This window comes from Lissotriton vulgaris, chromosome 4_1 (assembly GCF_964263255.1).
Source record: "Lissotriton vulgaris chromosome 4_1, aLisVul1.2, whole genome shotgun sequence".
Classification (NCBI taxonomy): domain Eukaryota; kingdom Metazoa; phylum Chordata; class Amphibia; order Caudata; family Salamandridae; genus Lissotriton; species Lissotriton vulgaris.
This window is the reverse complement of record NC_141691.1, coordinates 2055541764-2055562594: the sequence shown is the minus strand read 5'-3', so window position 1 is coordinate 2055562594 and position 20831 is coordinate 2055541764. Positions and strand designations below refer to the sequence as shown.

Here is a 20831-nt window from a genome sequence, read left to right as displayed (position 1 = left end):
TGCTAGAATCGACTCCCAAAGGAGTATCTCTGCGCAATAGACCGCTGGGGAACCCGTCCTGGCTTTCCCTGTGGGATGGTCCCTACTGGGTATCTCCAAGGTGAAACCAGGCATCCCCGGCGTTTGTGGGGGGCCGTTGTAGAGATGAGGCAAGCTAATGCCCAGAGTTGCCGAGTGTGATCCCTGGTTAGAGTAGGCACCGAGGCGAGAATGATCAAGTCCGCTGACCCTGGTCCACAACCCTGCCGCGTCGGGAATTGAACCCTGGTCCCAGGCCGTCCTCCGCTTCCGGGTCTGCCGCCTCTAACCAGTGAGCCACACCACTCCACCAGTAAAGCTTCACGTTGTTGTTGAATACTTTCCTTCATCCAATCCTTTGCAGCATCTCTAAGAAACAGTCATATTCAATCCTTGTATTGTTAAATCGAGCTATACATTGACTCATTTTGTCTCAGGGGCATCAAGAGGCTACAAAGTATCAGGACGCCTGAATCACAAGACAGCCCAGCTGATTTAGTTACAGTTTATGGTCAATGTAAGCACAACAAGAGTGTGTTCAGAGGTTCCTTCCACCTGAGATGTTCTTGGGTGAATCTACTCTGCCGTGAGAGCCACACAGCCTTGCCTCCCGCTCTGAGTTTCCTAAACATGTGGCATGGACAGGAGGGACTGCCTCTCATGGCCCAGGGAGGTAGCTTGAACCTGATAAGCGCAATGCATCATGGGCTACATTGAGGATTCAAGCAGAATTATCTTCGTTCTCCAAAAGGTTATATAGTTTAGTTGAGGCTCCACATGCTCAGGAACCCGGCCGAGGTTCATGAATTTATTTTTTAAAACTCACCGAACACTGAAAAATAAAAGTGAATACTATCGATCGATTACTATGGCAACACTGTTTGGCTAATGATGAAAACATACAAATCAGGGCACGTTAGAAGTAGAAGTGACAGTACCCGTGGGGATGCAGTCCTCTGATGCGCTTTGGTCTGTGGTCCAATCAGAGGAGTCTGTGGTGGAGGCAGTCGTTGGTTGGACGGTGCTGCTGCCTGGCGTTGCAGAAGTTGTACCTGTCAAACAGGAGAACATGCACAAATAAGGATAGTGTAATGAGTGCATAAGCATGCATTGTTGTGAACCTGAGTGAGCGTGCACACACACACACACACATACACACGCATAAACACTTTGCATTGTTTAGAAAAGAGAAGCTAGAGGAATGTATAGAATTCTACCAAGAAGGTGCCCATGTCTGAAGTGAAGAATTGCATGGGACACTGGGCGTGTTGTAATCTGAGGCTCCTATGAAGGTGCAGAGTCTCTGACCCTGGCTAGAAAAAAAGTAGCATTATCAATCTGACTGGTTTCCTATTTAGCATTACAGGAAGTGAAATCACATAAGCTCTTCCTCCCAATAACGTGAAAGGAAGTGACATCATACGAACACTGTCTGCCCCAACAGGACGTTAATCCCAATGAAAATGCTCACAATGTATAACTGTCAATAAACCCACATCACCATAGCCAGCCTGTTTATTTTTGTGCTTTTTTTTACAAACACATAAACTGCATGTCTCTTTTGAAACTAGGGACGCATGGTATGGTTTCATAAACTAAATACATCGGATTCATCCCGAGTCACAGGATTAACATCATTCTATTTTGAGAAACAACTTCTTTCCTTGTTTCAATTTATATGAATACAGAATTTATACATTTTAAAAAGGTCAAGAAGGCCATTGTTATAGGACAAAAATGCACCTTTCAGTAACTGGTATATTTTTCCTTCCTTCATGTATGAATGCACATGCATTTGTAGATAGGGATGCATTAGTTGACACCCGGTCTGGAAATTTGGCAGAGATCGATGTTAGCATTTAGCTGAAGCCATCTTGTTTCCGGCAGCCAATTTGTCTGCCATGTGCTCTTTCCTTCTTCTCTGTCGTTTGCCCTTGCCCAGAGGAGTCTGTAACTGCCCATGCACCTGTTTAGGTCTGTTACTAACATTTTGTTTCTATTGAAGTCAGCAACTATTAGCTCCTCCTTGTATGTTAACTGTGCATTTCTGTATGACCATTTATGTATGTAACTCTCCTATGTGTGCTTGTACCGCCTTCTTTTGAGCCCCTGGGTGGGTATAAAAGACCCATGGTTCTTCTCCTCCTTGTGCTAGTTTATACTCTACCGAAGGGTGTTGTGTGAATGTGGTTCCACCTCATGAGGTTTAATAAATATCTCTTTTGACATTTCAGTTTCCGTGCCAACTTCTATTTACACGTCTGAGGACTTGTGTGCAGAGAAAGGCAAACCCCTAGCACTGGTAGGCCTGGTTGAGGCCCACCTCTACAGATTGGTGCCCAACACAGTGGGGCTCATCAGCGACTCAGATGCCCAAAGGAGTGGTCGAAACAAAGGATTGGAATCTCGCTGCGGACGATCACTGCCCGCAGAGACCCGCGTCTTGTTGGCACCCACTGCGTTTTTCCTCTCTTTCTGATCTGACTCTCCAGGTGGTGCCGGTCCTCGACTGAGATCTCTTCTGGTGTTCGCTGTGCAGAGACCATTTGGTTGATTAAGAACTTGGCAGATGGAATCTGGAGACTTTTGTTTGGTAAGGTCGTTTGATGCAACACTATGTATATGGAAATGGAAATTGACCAATATATGAAATGATTGGATATATATGAATTGCAATTTATATAGGCAGGTAGGGGACTTTTCTCCAACTTATGAATAATATGTAACGGCACACATCGGGTTAAATGCCACTGCTGTATAGTATTGTATATGCTACAATATCTTTTGGCATGCCTGTTTCAAGCCACTTTCTAGAATGTGTTTCTTCTTTGGAGGTACCAATGCAAGTATTGAACGAAGTCAGTTGGCTCAAAGCCCTAAAAACCTCCCGACCCCTAGTCCTAAGGCCTAACACCGCCCTCAAAGTCCTAAAAACCACCCGACCCCTAGTCCTAAGGCCTAACACCGCCCTCAAAGGCCTAAAAGCCACCCACCCCTAGTCCTAAGGCCTAACTCCGCCCTCAAAGCCCTAAAGCCCACCCGACCCCTAGTCCTAAGGCCTAACACTGCCCTCAATGCCCTAAAAGCCACCGACCCCTAGTCCTAAGGCCTAACACTGCCCTCAATGCCCTAAAAGCCACCGACCCCTAGTCCTAAGGCCTAACACCGCCCTCAAAGCCCTAAAAACCACCCGACCCCTAGTCCTAAGGCCTAACACCGCCTTCGAAGCCCTAAAAACCACCCGACCCCTAGTCCTAAGGCCTAACACCGCCCTCAAAGCGGTGTTAAATGCCACTGCTGTATAGTATTGTATATGCTACAATATCTTTTGGCATGCCTGTTTCAAGCACACTACGTAGAATGTGTTGCTTCTTTGGAGGTACCAATGCAAGTATTGAACAAAGTCAGTTGGCTCCCCGCGAGGGGACACCTAATAGGGACATGTATATTAAGAATGGTATTTCTTCTATAATGTACAGCATGTTATGGAATAAATATACTAACAAGGATCCTGAGTTGCAGTGGCCTATACACGGGTCATTTGATCTTAGAAAAATTCAGTATGTGGAAAAATGTATGTTTAAGCGCAAAAGAAGACAAGATATGTTTGACTGTGTACAAATGTTGGAGAAAGAAGCACGTGAACGAGTGAGAAGAGAACAAGCTTTGATAGACAAGGAGCAACGCAAAAATATCCATGCAAAAGCGCTGGGATTAAAAAATAAAGAAATTAAGGAGATAAAGGAGAGAGAGGATAGGGAGCGTCGTTTACAGGTAAATGGCCAATGCCATGTCCGGCGCCTCCTCTACCCTATCCTTAATAAACCACAGGATGATTCAATTTTGCTAGATTGTTCTCCACCTCCCTACACTTTTCCCTCGGCTCCTGTCCATGATGATATTTCTCCTTCGGATCAGGATCATTCAGGAACAGATCCTCTGCGAGAGACTTGCTCTATGCTGACCGCTGATTGTGCGGCTACTCTTAGATCTGCTGCTCGTAAAGCTGTCCATGATAGAATTTCTACTTCTGATCTTTTAGCTGATGTACAACAATAGCAGGAAAGGGAGCAGTTATATTTTACAGAAATGTTTGCCATAGAAGTAATTGAACGGTTTAGGAAGCATTCCACAGAGTTAGAGCCTGCTAATATAGCAAATGATTACAAGCAATTGCGTGACGGTCTTTTTCTTCTCCCTCAGGTGGCTAACTTAATTAGACGTGTGGTTAAACTGCGAGGTGATGCATTCCGTTTGGGAGAGGAGAAAAAAGGCAGCTGCTGCAGCTGCACAAACACTTCAGTCCACCATGCCGCACGCCGACGCTTCAGAGACAGGTAAGACTGTTGTAGTTCACGAGAGACCCATGTGGGAGGGCGTGACTTTGTTTGTCCCTCCTAGGGGTACGGAAACAGATGATAATAAAAATTTTGTGGACGCGAAGGGTTATTTTATTTATAATTGGGTTTATACTCCTTGGAGTAGAGCAGATGTCATGGCTCTTAAAGCTGCTCTGCTTGACCCGCGGAAAAATCCGGACGCTTTTTATGAAGACGTTGAAGGAGCCATTAGTTCTTGAACCATGACTTTATCAGATATTGTTCTGTTTTTTGGGCTTATTTTAACCCTCTGATATGTGGAGATCTACTCGTAAAGTTGATGATCGTACAACTTTTGGGGATGTTTGGAAGGAATTAGAATGGGTTTATGCGGAAAAGAAACGCACACAGAAACCTCAGCAAGACATTTTAGATATTCCTAAAGCTATACTAGTTAAAACTGAAAACTCTCATTCCTCCTAAAAAGATAGATTGGACTGTGTTAGCATCCTGCAAGCAAAAGGCAGATGAATCGGTCTCTAACTTTTTCACACGTTTTGAGGAAGCATTCCACGACTTTAGTGGCCAGTCATTGACAGATGAAACAGGCATCTGTTTGTCGAAAAATTTGTTGCGAACATGTTGCCAGGAATAGCTAGTCGCCTAAAGGCCAGCGAACGTACATTGGCTATGTCTTCCCTAATCTCACTTTTGACTGTGGCCCAGTATTATGAACGTCAGGAATTAGAAGCTGAGGGCAATGAGGATAAAAAGAATAAGGAGCTGAAAACAAAGGTTATGATTGCTCAGGTTTATGATCCATCTTACGGATATAGTGGGTGAGGCGGACATGCAATTTATCGCCCAGGTACACCCTATTTTTCCTGAACTACTTTGTCACTGATCAGTGCGCTTACTGCAGGTAGATTGGATATCAGGCTTTTGAATGTCCTCGTTCGGACACTCAGCAGAATCAGCATGGTCGGGGAAAAATGAGAGGCCGCCCGGGAAATCCAGGACATAGGGGAGGTATGAATGATCGTGCTAGATTTGAGACTGTTGGGCGTCCTCCGAATTCTTCAATTATATTTGATAGACATAACCAATACCAAATATCTTATTATTTGAATTCATATGTGAACGACTCTGCTTATGCATAGGAATGCCTAGGAAGGGGCAAGGAATCAGCTGAAGTCCCAGTCAATCAGAAGGGTCCCTATGTCAAAGCACATGTTTTGGGTTCTACTGATTGGTTTCTGGTTGATACAGGAGCTACTCGCAGCACCTAGTCTAAACAATTGGTTCCAAGGGATCCCCTGTCTGGCCTAACCATTACATCAATAGGTTTTGATGGGACACCTTCCCTTAGCCCACTGTCACAACCACTTGCATTTTATGTTGATAAATGTACTGCCCCATGTCCATTTTTGCTTTCTCCTAACACACCGGACAATATTGTGGGTCTTATTATGCTCAAGTATTTTAGGGCTACGATACGCTGTTCCCCAGAAGGAGTATGTGTTATTTTGAATGATAACTATCCGGTGGTTGAGAAGTCCTGTCTTATTAGGGAGGATGTTGTATTGGCCTCAGTTCCTAGTACTTTGTGGGCTACTTCAGACACTGATGTGGGGCAAACGGTTATTCCACCAGTGCACATTCATGTCAAGGAGGAAGCTTCATTGCCACGATTGCCTCAATACAAATTTTCTCGAAAAGGTGAAGAGGCACTTGTACGCACTGTTCATGATCTGATTGAAGTTGGGGTTGTGGAAGAAGTCCCTTACAATATTGGCAATAGCCCTATCCTTCCTATTTTGAATGAAGATACTGATACTAAAGTCTACAGGTTTATCATTGATTTACGAGAGGTTAACAAGATTTTGGTGCCACAATACCCGGTAGTCTCTGACATCAAAACACTTCTTACTTTGGTTCCTCCGACTGCTACTACCTTCACTGTAATTGATTTGAAGAATGCTTTCTTCTCAATCACTATTCATCCTGATAGCCGATATTTGTTCGGTTTCACTTTGAATAACCGATCATTTAGATTCTGTAGAGTTCCCCAAGGGTATACAGAGAGTCCTAGTATTTACAACCAAGCATTGAAAAGACAGCTTGAATCTTTCCCTGTACCGACTGGAGTGGCTCTCATACAATATGTTGATGACATCTTGTTGGGAGCTGATACGCCTGTACAGTGTGAAGACGGAACACTGTCATTGCTTTCCTTCCTTGCATCACACCATCATAATATTTTTACGGAAGAAATTGCAATATTGTAGACAGAATGTTACCTATTTAGGTCACCTCCTGTCTATGGAGGGAAGTGCACTTACACCAGATCGCATTCAAGCTATTTTAGATACACCAGTGCCTCGTACTCGGAAAGATGCCCGTGCATTCATTGGTCTTACTTCTTTTTGTAGGCAATGGATTTCAGGCTTCTCATACATTGTTAAACCCTTGTTCGCTCTTCTGACTAAAGACACTCCAATGTCCCTTCCATGGACGAACGAATGTCAGAATGCTTTCCATCAGTTGTGTCAAGCTCTTTGTTCTGCACCAGTGTTAGGCACTCCAGATTATACTAAGACTTTTATACTCTATGTACACGAGAGATATGGGTGCGCACTCTCAGTTTTAGTACAGACACACGGTGACAAGCAACATCCTTGTGCATATTTTTTAGCTGTTCTCAATCCAGTTGCTCTTGCGTTGCCTGGGTGTTTCCATTCTGTCGCAGCAGCAGCTGTGTCTATACGTCAGAGTGAAGGGATAGTCTTGTCACATAGACTGTTAGTGTTAGTACCCCATGCAGTTAATGCCCTCCTGAACCAAACCAAAAGACAGCATTTAACTAGTGCTAGGTTGAAAGGATACGAATTGACACTTTTGGCCCCTCATATTACTTCGAAAAGATGTTCAACTCTGAATGCAGCTACTTTGTTGCCATACCCAGTGACTCAGTCTCAGTCACAGGAGCCTCATGATTGTATATTCCTTACTGAGGAACAGACAAAGGGTTGTGTCGATTTGCAAGACACGCCCCTCTCAAATGTTGAGGGGAACTGTGGATTGATGGGTCTTGTTTAAAATTACCAGATGGCACAACATCAGTTGTCTATGAAATTACAACACTTCAGACGGTAGTTGAGACAGCTTGTATCCCACAGAAGTCAGCTCAGGCAGCTGAGCTAATAGCTTTGACACGAGCATGTGAACTTAGTACTGACTTATTTGTGAACATTTATACAGATAGCTGCTATGCTTTTGGAGTGGCTCGGGATTTTGGGTTACTCTGGAAGGAAAGAGGCTTTCTTAAATCCAACGGGATGCAGATAATGCATGGAGAATTGGTGCATAATCTTCTGACTGCTTTGACATACCCGAAGAAAATAGCAATTGTTAAATGTAGTGCACACAAGAAAGTGACCGATAAAATAGGACAAGGCAATGCCTTCGCAGTTCACACAGCCAGTGAAACTGCGATGCAGCGAAGCACCACATTCATGTGCATAGTGAAGTCTCAAGTGAACGTTGGCATGATGTTAGGCAGGAAGTGCTAGACATGCAGAGATCTGCCTCTGCTGAAGACCTTGAGCAATGGTCTATAGAGGGAACATTGGATGATGAGGGCTGTTGGCGAAAGAAAGACATGACTAGGCGGAAGCTGCCTACAGCCTATTTACAACCTATGATTCATATGGCACATGGGCCAGCACATGTTGGAGCTACCTCGATAACGAAATTGTTCACACAGTCCTGCTTGATTTGTCTCCAGTACAATCCTGGTAAAGGGACACATACTCCTACAGGAGGGTTTGCTACACCAACTGCACCTTTTGAAGTTTTACAAATGGATTACATCCAACTTGAACGATGTAACAATCTGAATTGTGTTCTAGTAGTGGTATGTGCCTTCCGTAAGTGGATAGAGGCATACCCTACGAAGGATAATACAGCTCTTACTACAGCAAAGGTGCTACTGACAGAATTCTTCCCCAGATTCAGTGTTTGCAAACTTTTATGGAGTGATAACAGACCCCATTTTATTTATTGGGCAAGTAGCTGAATATGTCCTGAAAGGATTAGGGATTAAGCTGAAGTTTCATGCTGCCTTCCATTCACAATCAGCCGGGCTAGTGGAGAGATACAATGCTTTCTCAAGTTGAAGTTAGCTAAAATACAGGCTTCCACATCCTTGAAATGGCTTGATGCATTACCTTTGGCCTTGTTGTCCATTAGATCAGTGCCACATTCACGATCTGGTCTAACATCATATGAGGTGGTATTTGGAAGACCTATGAATATTTGGGGAATTCCTAAGCCACGCCCCATACATGATGTACCATGTGTTTTGATGAGTGACTACCTATCACAGTTTACTGACAGCTTGATTTCTATTCATCAACAGGTTCGAGAAGCTCTTCCTGACAGGTCTGCAGGTGAGAGTACTTGACTCCGGCGAGAGGACCATATAATGGTCCGATACTTCCAGAGGTCGAGCAGTTCGGAGCCCAGGTAGCGCGGCCCAGAGCAAGTACTCCTTGCGACGAGAACTGCAGTTTGAGTGACGAACATGAGGAACTGGGTGCATTCTAACCACTGCAAGAAGGTGCCATCTACCCTGGTGGAACCTGCTGCCTTGATCGACCATCGAGACATCCTGGATATGGGGAAAGGCTAAATCATATCAACTGAAGAACCTGCAGAAGTCCTCCCAGACCACACAATCCCTGGTCTATCCTGATATCAACTGTGACCCCGGAAAGAAACTTCCTTGTCGAAAAAGTTGTAGAGTAAGTGGCTCCTGCTCGACAAGTTCTGTCTGCCACTACTTCAGGACCCATTCAACACCACTATTTTACTCTCCCCTACCATGAGCAGAAGCATAGACAATCCTATCTGAACAATACGTCCATCCAGATGTTGCACCACACGCACAATGCTACGAACATTACTAACTGTTAGGTATGTGGAATGATGCCAGTTCATCAGAAAAAGGCAGGAACACCTTTCATTCCTCTTCTCTTTTCCCATAATGGCTCTTGTAAAGCCTGGTTTGCTTCTCCAGATATTACTGATATGGATGTAGGGAGACTGAATTACTACCTTAACAAAGTGTGTTATCCTGATGAAGAAGGTATTCCACAAGCTACAGGGACTAAATGGGAGTGAGAGGAGTACCAACCAGGAAATGCTTCTATTTATTTATTTTATTTATTTTGAGCGATTTTTAGAGCGCGCAAATACCCATGGGTGTCTCGGCACTATAGTTGCAGAACTCTCAAGTGGATAGGGGAGATTTAGGCTGGGAACAAGCAAGTTTTTAGTTTCTTTCTGAAATTGAGCAAAGTCGGAGCAGATTTGATGTGGAGGGGGAGCGTGTTCCATAATTTGGCTGTTGCGACAGAGAAGCGTTTGTCGCCCCAATTTGCTCTTCTTGTTCGAGGGACTCTTAGTAGGTGAGCTGATGATGAACGTAATGTTCTTGGGTGTTCGAGCGGGCAGAAGGCTTGTCTTAAAAACAGAGGGCCTTGGTTGTGGTTAGCTTTATATGCTATGCATAAAGCTTTGAATTTGATCCGGCTCCTCACCGGCAGCCAGTGCAACTGTTGGATGTAAGGGGAGATAGATGCAAATTTAGGGATAGATAACAGGGTCCTGGCTGCTGCATTTTGCACTGTCTGCAATTTGTTGAGGACCTTTTGTTGTGCGTTTAGTAGCAAGGCATTACAGTAGTCTGTTTTGGAGAAGACTAATGTGCTGACTAAGGTTTTGCCTGCGGATGGAGGTAGGTAAGGGATTAACTTTTTGATCCTTTTTAAAATGTGGAAGGAAGAGGAAACCACCGAATTAGCATGCTGCTGGAAGGACATCTTGTTATCGAAGATGACACCTAGGTTTTGTACCTTGGCCACTGGTTCAGGAGGTTGTCCCATCTGAGGTGGCCACCATTGCGGGGACCAAGTAGGTTGCAGTCTCCCGAATGTCATCACTTCTGTCTTATCAGAATTCAGTTTAAGACAATTGGATGACATCCAGGAGCTTATTGCCTTCATTCCATTTTGGAAGTTAGCTGCCACAGAAGTGCCATCGTTGTATACGGACAACACCAGTTGGGTGTCGTCAGCGTATGTAGTGAGGGAGATTCCGTAGGATTTTATGACCCTCGCCAAGTCAGACACATAAATGTTGAAAAGTGTCGGGCTTAGCGAGGATCCCTGCGGTACTCCACAAGGCAGAGAGAAGGTCTGAGAGATGTAGTTGCCTAATTTCACTGTTTGCGGGCGGTTAGACAAAAATGAAGCAAGAAGATCTTTAGCTTTGTCTTTTATTCCTATGGCCGCGACACGGTCGATCAAAGTAACATGATCGACCGTGTCGAAGGCTGCGGAGAGATCTAAAAGTATCAGAATCGCAGAGGCTCCGTTATCCATTGTGGACCTTATCTCGTCCGCTGCTTTTAGGAGCACAGTCTCTGTTCCATGGCCCCCAACCCAAACTGGGTGTCGTCCAGCAGGTTATTATCATGTGTATAGGTTGACAGCTGAATGTTCATGATTTTTTCAAAAATCTTAGCAGGGAACGGGAGACATGCGATGGGCCTGTAACTGGCAGGAAGGAGAGGGTCTAGGGTAGGCTTTTTTTAGAAGAGGTTTAATGATAGCTTCCTTCCAGACAGAAGGGTAGATGCCAGTTGTGAACATTGCATTACAGATGGTGGATAGAGACGGGGCGATGGATTCAGGGATGAGGTTAAGAATGCCAGGAGGGCAACGATCAAAAGGTGAACCTGATTTGGTTCGGGCGATCAAGGGTTGGATGAGTTCTTGCGTGGTGGCTTCAAAGGCTAGAAAGGCTGGGGCATTATCGGTGATAGATTGCAGAGTGGAAGTGGGAGAAGGGTCAGGGGAGAAAGTGGTGAAAATGGCTCTGACTTTATCTTCAAAGAATTTGGCCTAAGCATCCGAAATATTCTACACATGTTTACCCAAATACACAAACTAATAAGGGTAATGGGTCATTTGTAATAGCTGTCACTAGAGCCGGTGCAGATTTGTGTGTGAGCAGTGTTGCGAAAATTCCAGTAGGAAGAAGCAAATGCACTCAGGTGTTGACCATTGAGGGTAGTAACAATAGTAGCTTCACGTCTTCTCATAATACGTATTTCACCTGAGGGAACAAGGGATACTACCATCTACCTGTTGGGTGGCAGGGAGTCTGCTATGTGTCCTTTTTGCTACCTCCTGTTTTTCTGCCACCTGCATCATACCACAAGGACTATGGATTGTTCAATGACATTTCTAAAAACAGATACAAAAGAACTATAAGTGATGAGGTGGACCAGACTGACACTACACTACAGCAATATGTTGATTTCAATTTGGGACTGTTCTTCTTTGTTGGTGCTGCCTTGAACAGCAGGAAAATCAGACGATTGACTCATGTTGTCGAAGCTGTGACCAACCAGACATCACAGAGGAACTGCAAATTGCGAGGATTGTGGCGCTCCAAAACCGTATGGTTCTAGATGAGGTTTTGGCTGATCGAGGTGGTGAATGTCGCATCATCGGAAGCAGCTGCTGTATATACATACCAGATCATGCCCCTTCAGTTTTTGATGCAATCCCCAAATTGCATAAAATTGATGCTGAAATCCACCCCGATACTGGCACATGGACGTTTGTCAGCTGGTTTTGGACACTACTTGTTACCTGGGGCTGGAAACTGTCAACAGTCTTGTGCATACTGTTTGCAATTCTGCTGAAATGCTGCCTACGTATACAATGTGGTCCAATGCTTTGCTACATCTGTATCACTGCCTGTACACCTGCCTGTAGACCTGCGAAATGTAATGTTGCACAAATGAATGCCCAGCACATATTAGACAAACAAATTGATCAATTATTGCAAATCGATGTACATGACATATATTTAGACTCCTCTAGAAGGTGAATGTCTTCAGCTAATGTTAAAAGGGTCGTCTGTGGTAATTTGGCAGATATCGATGTTAGCATTTAGCTGAAGCCATCTGGTTTCCGGCAGCCATTTTGTCAGCCATGTGCTTGCCATGTGCTCTTTCCTTCTTCTCTGTCTTTGCCCTTGTGCCTTGCTCAATTAATTGGCTATACTTAGCTTCTTCTACTCTGAACATGCACAGAGGAGTCTGTAGCTGCCCATGCACCTGTTTAGGTCTGTTACTGTCAGGTTGTTTCTATTGAAGTCGGCAACTGTTAGCTCCTCCTTCTTTGTTGAATGTGCATTTCTGTATGACCATTTATGTATGTAACTCTCCTATGTGTGCTTCTACCGCCTTCTTTTGAGCCCCTGTGTGGGTATAAAAGCCCCATAGTTCTTCTACTCCATGTGCTACTTCATACTCTATCGAAGGGTGCTGTGTGAATGTGGTTCCACCTCATGAGGTTTCATAAATATCTTTTTTGACATTTCAGTTTCCATGCCAACTTCTATTTACTGGTCAGAGAACTTGTGTGCAGAGAAGGGCGAACCCCTAGCACTGGTAGGCCTGGCTGAGGCCCACCTATACACCAGGATGTATTTGCCTAATATCATATTGATTACAATAAACTTTGCCAGGAGGATGCAGATCTAGCAAAACTTTCATGCTAGACTCTGATCTCTGAGAGCAGTGGCCGACTTGTCAGGGACTATTTCTTTCTTCCATTGAATTTAGCCACTGGCTCTGATGCCATAAAAAACTAGAAACCTTTTCCTGCATGCTGCGGTGTCCAGCAAAGAGAGGTGATAGCTGTCAGAAGGGCACAGACCAGCATCATTATATAGCATAAGAACGGGTACGGTACCAGAATATCCTGACCAAATATCACCTGACATAAAGACTGTGTCTTAAATATAGCTCCAAAAAAGTCAATAAGGGAAAATCTACACCAATGTGACCATATTTCTGATAATGATATTCTGACATACACACAATTCCTAAGAATATGTGGCCATCTTAGAGACCTATCTTGCTTTTGAACGCAGGTGGTAAAATAGTCACTGAGATATGAGCTCACACACTTGGGTTGGGCTTATTTCATCACTTTTGTAGCCGAGACCTTGAATGTGATTTATCCAAATAATGTGGGAGCTACATCTTAGTAGTTTCAGCCATGATCATCAGCAGCATACATCAGTGCAGGAGGCAGCGTTGCATCACCATCTTGGATTGGGCTGATCCTCATTAGAAACAAAGTAAGGAGAGGGAAGCGGGAAGGACAGATTTGACATGGAAGATAAAGAAATAACCTAAACTGACAATCTTTGGACCTTTTGTCATTTTTGCCTCATGATCAGGAAAAAAGTAGGAATGGGGGAAAACTTGCGTGGTTACATAAATAATCCAAAAGATTCTTCAAAGTTCCACCAACAGGGGCAGAAAATATGTACGTCACGGTACTCGTGCTGCAAGTTAGCACTAGCACAGGCAGCAATGAAAAATCAGCCTAAACAGCATCATTTCCTGATTTCTTTCAGGACTGTTGATAGAAACTGAGAAAGTGAAGCCAGACTGTCAATTATTAGAGAGCAACAACATACAGATTGTACCATGTTGTCTTTAGATTGAGCTTTTTTAATTAAGCTGTTAAGGCCTTCCAATTTGTTATTGATCCCTGCTGTATATAATGTAAGTGTGTTTAAGAGTAAACTTGTAAATCAAGTTTGTCTGAATGATAGTTTAATGCTGATACTGTAGATTGCAGAGTTTGCAAGATTTGAGGCCGGCGGCAGAGGCGGTGGGCTCTGTCACGGCCGGGTCATGCTTTACGTGTGTGTCAGCGAGCATGTTAAAATCTGCCTTCAGTAAGAATAAATCCAGAAGGAGCAGTCACTGGGATTTCCAAGCTTGGTTTTGGGGTGGACATGATTAATCAAAGGTGGGGACACTGTAGGAGATAATAATTGTATGTTTCCTGATGGGATCCTAGTCCACTGTGCTGCTTGATGGCTGACAGTGTTTTTGTTTCCGAATGGTTCGGTATTGTTACTATGTGGGTTAGTTTCCTGTTGCAGGGAAGGCCTTGGGTTAAAAGGAGACTTGTCGCTTGAGATGGTGATTGGAGAGGACTTAAATTCCTTGTTGGGCTGTGCAGAGGATAACTGGTAATTGATTTCATCACCCAACTTGGAGGTTGATCGTAACCTGAAACTTACTGGCTTAGAATATTCCCCACTTTAAGAGAGCTATGAAGGTGAGGACAGATGCCCTGCTTATCAGTCTGCTCATCAATCTTAGCCTGGACTTTGACTGGAACACGTTCTACTTTCCAGCTTTTGATTGAACATGTGAAATGGATGTTTCTGCCTCTATTAGAGTATCTAAGGGGTGAAGTTCCTGCTCTGAATGCTAAATTAAAGGGACTGAGTACCCAGTAATTGGGGAGTATTGCAAAGAAGTTGGAGATAGTGGTGCCACGCCCAGATCCGTGGATGCCTTAATGGTCTCTTTGTTCAGCCTCTTGTGATTTTGTGTTGCTTCTTTCCTTAATCTTCCGTATCTCATCGGGTTTGGTTGTCACTTAGTGTAGCTATACTGCAAAACAACATTTCGCTTAGGGTGTAGTTTTATCTTCACTATAGACCACCTGTGGCAGGATTCTTTTTCTTCTAATGCACATTAGTGCTGATTTGCGCCTTACAGGCAGAGATATAATGAGTGCCCAGCTGCCCTTGACTCTGACTTTGACCCAATGGGGCACAGTTGGGCCTGCCTGTTGACGTAAGTGCCACCTTGGTGGGTCCTCTGCCTGTCGTGGCAGGCCTGCTGGTTAGAGGGGTGGCCAAATGCGTTGGGAGAGAAAAATGTATTGTAGGCAGGTGGGACTTGGACTGGGTAGATTAGCATCACTGGTGCATTGCCGCAGCGCCAAGGCACCAGGTCACAGACACTTCTTACTGCCCCCTCAATCGCAAGTGCTGCCGACCGGACTCGGCCTCAAACCAACCCCAGGCTGCGCCTAAAAGACACGGGGTGGGGAGGCCTGCCAAAAGAAGAAGCGAGTGAGGGTCACAGACAGATGCCACAGGAGACGGTGAAAAGGCATAACAAGGTGTGGCAAAATGTGACAGGGCAGACAGGATGGTGGACTGAAGCGGTCACACTGACTAGCAAACCACATTGTCCTAATGCCAGCTGCCTCTGCAAGATCAGGCAGAGCCACTGCTCTAGCCTACGTTATTGCTGCCTACCTGCCCACACCTTACCTCCCCACCTACCTGGTCCAAGGAGAAGCAGGGTGGACACTGTGCTGGTAGGGAGGCTGTGACCTATGGACTACAGGTTCCAAGTGAGGTTGCGCCGATTTTGAGGCCTACGGGAACACTACTCATTGCTCACTCCCATGCCTGCTTCCTGCTTCCATGCCTCCATACGCTCCATGCTCCGAGCTCCTCGTCACTTCCGACTTGCACTCACTTGTACCCACAAGCACACTCTTTTTGATTGTTTACAGACTGTCTACTCAAGATCTGTAGGGCATGAGAAACTAAAGAAAAAACTAACTCTCTATGACCAGACAATTCATTAAAATCCTTTCTGCGAACTTCGACAGGTTATGCTTGTTTCTTTAACAGTTTTTATTAGTCTGTGCACAGGGATGTGTTATATTTATTTACTCTTGAATAGAGGCTCACACTGACTTCCTCTTCACTGCTGGTGTGTTCACCAAGGAACACAGAATGTGAACTGTGTTTGGTTTGTAGGTTGAAGCGTGCCAGACATTGCAGCAGTCTAATTGCTGAAGACGTATTGGGGACATGCCCATTGGTTTCCATTGGCATTTTGTTTTCTCACTTTTTGTTCTTTCTTTTTATCAATGGTTTTATTTGTTTTAACACGTCCATCAAGGGCCACATATACATAGTTTTCTTTTTGTTGCAAACAGCCCAATTAGCAGAATTGGGATGGTTGGGACAAAAAATTAAGCATTTTACTATGAACAAACCCCTATTTTGCGATTTGGTAACCTATTACCGAATCACAAAATGGGTTAGCGATTCAGTATTAGGAAGGGGCATGTTAAGGGCATCCCATCCTAATGAAATGAAATGAAATGAAAAATTGCATTTGTATAGCGCATAACCGCCCTGGGGCCTCGCAGCGCTTGAAGATAAAATGGTTTTAGCGCAGGCTCGGGGCAGATCAGAGAGATTTAGCAAACAAATGCGTTTTTAGGGCCTTTCTGAACGAGAGGAGGTTGCTGTTACCCCGGATGGCAAAGGGGAGGGCATTCCAGAGTCTGGTCGCCGAATGAGAAAAAGAGCGGCCACCCCAACGGGCTTTGTTAATTTTAGAGGAGGTGGCCAGCTGCAGGGTACCAGACCGAAGGGGGCGTGTTGGAACATAAGGCATAACCAGAGGGTGCAGAATCGCTGGGCCTACACGGTGGAAGGATTTGTGCATAATGCACAGAGCTTTGAACTGCACTCTGGCAGCCATTGGGAGCCAATGAAGGTCCTTCAGGGCCTTCCTCGCCGACTGCCGACGGGACAGATTGAACAATAGGCGGGCCGCACTGTTTTGTGTGACCTGGAGCCTCTGAAGGACCGAAGCCGGTGCTCCCAGATAGAGAGCGTTCCCGTAATCCAGGCGAGAGAGAATGAGGGCCTGGACCATGATCCTCCTCGCCTGGAAAGGGAGCAGAGGGAGCACCCGCCGGAGCATCCTCATTAGTCCGAAGCAAGTGGCAGCAGTCTTAGTAGCCTGGACAGAGAAATCAAGGGCAGTGTCAAGCCAGACTCACAGTGGTATGTACAAATGCTATGCATCCAAAAAGCTGTTGCAAAACATTTGCATTTTACCACCTAATTCAATTTTGTGGTAACCCATTCGCAAATGGGAAGGGGCCCTCATTGGACCCCTTCCCCTTTGTGAATGGTTGCAAAATTATTTTTTTTTTTTAAGAGCAGGCAGTTTTAATTTTTTTTTACAAATCCCATTTTCCTTCAAGGAAAACTGGCCCCATTTAACAAAACATTACTTTATTTAAAAGCAATCACAGACATAGTGGTCAGCTGTCCCCAGCAGGCCACCATCCATTTGGTTTTTGTGATTCCCTAGGGGTCGCAATTTGTGACCTACCTCATGAATATTAATGAGGTAGGTCCATTGTAAACCCATTAGGAATTTCAAATAGTGTAAAATACACTGTAGTACGTAGCTGTTTGCGATTACTTCACAGCGTATTGCAAAAATGTACTACTAGGTAATCGTGAATCTGAATCTATGCACATCTGGGCCATAGTCTTTTGCCCTTCCGCTGAGCATAGCCTGTTTACCACCCCTCTGATTGGCTATTTTTATCCTTTCACTTCGCTGAGCACAGTCTGTTTATCACCTCTCTAATTGACTCTCTTTATCCTTTCACTTCCACTGAGCAAAGCCTTTTTACCACCTCTCTGATTGGCTCTTTTTATCCTTTCACAAGTGTCTGCATTTTGGGAACTTTTTTTGCTTTTTCTAAAAGCACTCCAATTCATGTGTTTACCCTGTTGTCTGTGTTTTCCCACTCCTTTCAGCATATTTCTTTTCAGAACATCAAAAAAGTTCTATTTTCAACAACTTTTTGCTTAAAGTGTGTTGACAGTTTTATACAGATTAGCCCTTCCACTTATCCTCCCTTGTACTATCAGTTTTCAATTATTTGATCTAGGGTCTTTCCTATGTGCATACTTTATTTCTCACTGTTAACACTGCCATAATATAAAAAAACATAAACTACACTATTCTTAAGCATTTTATAAGAGTACTTGCATTGTTTCTAGTGAGTGTATATTTCACTTCTCTCATCCTTATTTTCTTTCATAACATTATAAAAATTGCATTTACCCCAATTTTGTCCTTCGAGCCGCCCTTATGTACGTTTCACTTTTATACAGCTACAATCTTCTAGCCGATCTCTCGTGTGCTTTAATTCCAAGTTGAGAACCCTTGTTTGTTTGCTTCTACTTCCCCCCCATGTTTCTTTGTCTCAGTATGCTACTCTCTACACACTCTCTTTGTTGCTTCCCCCACTCACACCCTATATGTTGCTTCCCCCACTCACACCCTATATGTTGCTTCTCCCACACACACCCCGCACGACTATTATTATTTCCCTGCCTTCCATGATACTGCTGCTGCCACCTGCACTTTTTCTCTCCTCCTGCATTCTATTCCCCACCTACTCCTGATACTTTTGTATTTCTTTACTGATCCAACTTGGTGCGCAGAAAGAAAAGAAACTTTCGCATAATATCGTAGATAAATAACGTGTAAATCCGGTATTTGTAAAGCACAAACTACTCACCCCTACGGGTCTCAAGGCGCTGGGGGCCGTTGTGGAAATTAAGTGAGCTATTGCCCAGAGTCACATGTTGCTGGGCTGAGCTGCTGCCGGAGCCGCGGATCGTACCGTGAGCCCCATGTTCTGAAGTCAGCTACCCTGGCGGCTATCGACACACTCTCCACCTGCGCCACACCTCTCCTAGATGCATGCGTGCTTGCTACCCTGTCCTACAAAATGATGCAGCCGGATATGTTTATTATCCATGCTGCACAGCATCAGCGATGCTGTGCGGCATGGATAAACAACAAGCACTGTCAAAGCATCCTGTCAGTGCAGCTCTCCGGGTCCAGGTGCAGAAACATTGGCAAAGTCAATAGTTCCAAAAGGCCAGACCTATTGGCTTTCCCAATGCTTGTTTACTTACAATGTTTCTGCACCTGGACCCGGAGAGCTGCACTGACAGGATGCTTTGACAGTGCTTGTTGTTTATCCTACACCACCGCTTTGTGATCTACTTCTTGCTCATAGAGCGCTGTCTGTCAGCCATTTTGCACTTAAAAAGTGGTTGAGAGACGGTGGGCTATCATCCACCATTCCAACATCTCTTTCAGTTCACTGTTGACCCAAAGAATGTGAACAGCTAAGGGTGGTTGGGAGACGGTGGCTGTCATCTGCCATTACCACATTATCTTCTGGGCCTCCCGTGACCCAGAGAAGGTGGAAGAGCAGTGTCCACCCAAGCACTGGCTTCTAAGCACTACTTTCCACCACTCAGATGAGAATCCGGGTTATGAATCCAGATTTGTGTGCATTGGGAACCTAAAAGAGTTAATGTCTCAGAAATGTAAGTTGAAAATGTACCTGGTGTTGGAACAACCGTGCTTCCTGTAAAGGTGTCAACTGTTGGTGGTCCAGTTCCACTGTAGTATGGTACAATCTGTCCTGTTTTTAAAAGAAGATGCATGTTAATATATCTATAAAATTAGAGACAGTGGAATTGAAGAACTTTCTGTCATTAATAACTGGGATTGCCCGGCAAAGGCCTCATTGGTATTCCCTGAATATGTTGGATTGGACAACATGGTTTTATTTATTGAGATACCCACATATTAAATCAAAGCATGTGCTCTAATTCAAAATCTGTAATCACAGACACACGACCGCGGAGAGGCAGATCTTAAACACATGGGACTTGTTCGTCTGACCTACAAGACCCACATTTTAAGTGATTGATTTGTCACCATATATAGAACAATATTTGTATTTCAACTTACTTCAACAATCTCAAATATCAGCAAGATAAAAAGTTAAAAAACAGAAGGTAAGTAAGTAAGTACGTTTATTTATGCATTGGTAATTAAAACCATTACATTTACATTGCAGTTGATATAAAATATTCCTAATTAATTTTGAATGTAAACAATAAAAGAATCAAAAGATAAAAAAACAAAATCAAACAGTCTTAAGTTTTGAGACTTTACGAAATACCAATATGATGCTATCAAGTAAGAAATACTACTCTGTAAGAAAACAAGACAACCACCAACCTCTCACCAACTCTTTATCTTGGATTTTTTCTAAAGTGTACATGCGACCTGCAAAACTTCGCCATAAAGTGCGTCTAATTTCGTAAGGAAACCGAGTACATGTGCATAAAAATAATTTCAAGTTACTATCCTGCTTATATGAAATAGCCTTTCAGACATAACGGTTTAGTATGGTCTTCCACCACAGAACACAGTTTACTTATATTTCTAAAAATATATTCATAGATATAGTGCAAAACTTCACCATATGAAGTGCAAATTGTGTTTATTAGAGCATACAGGATCTATACAAAAAAATAATAATAGAATGTTTTCATTATCACTAATAACCCAGCAAGCTGACTTCTAAAATCTACAGAAAACCACCTCTTCTGTTCGATACTATGCTCATAGTGCAATAATACAATCTGGGGACAAACTTCACTGTAGGGAAATCTCCTAAGATAATTATATATACATAATACATTTGCAGAAGAATAAATCCATAGATTCTTTTATATCCCTCCTGGTGAAAGAATGTCGACGTTTCGGACTTAAAGTTTTTTTAGGTCTCTTTAATGATAACTCATCAAGTGATCAATATAAGCAACATGATTCAAATCAATTACTTCATCGAAGAAAAATGAAACAACATATTCACTGTTTATTGT

At 43.8% G+C, this 20831-nt stretch overlaps 1 protein-coding gene across 4 annotated transcripts in view; it reads right to left on the bottom strand.

The window, feature by feature from the left end:
- Window positions 1–20831, bottom strand: part of LOC147724956 (uncharacterized) — a 235710-nt gene that overhangs the window by 35903 nt on the left and 178976 nt on the right. For all 4 annotated transcript variants that reach the window (XM_086966449.1, XM_086966448.1, XM_086966450.1 and 1 more), the window contains 2 exons: window positions 19496–19576; window positions 957–1070 (listed from right to left, as the gene is read on the bottom strand). In XM_086966449.1, the coding sequence (XP_086822575.1) occupies window positions 957–1070; window positions 19496–19576 (195 nt within the window). The remainder of the gene's footprint in view (window positions 1–956; window positions 1071–19495; window positions 19577–20831) is intronic.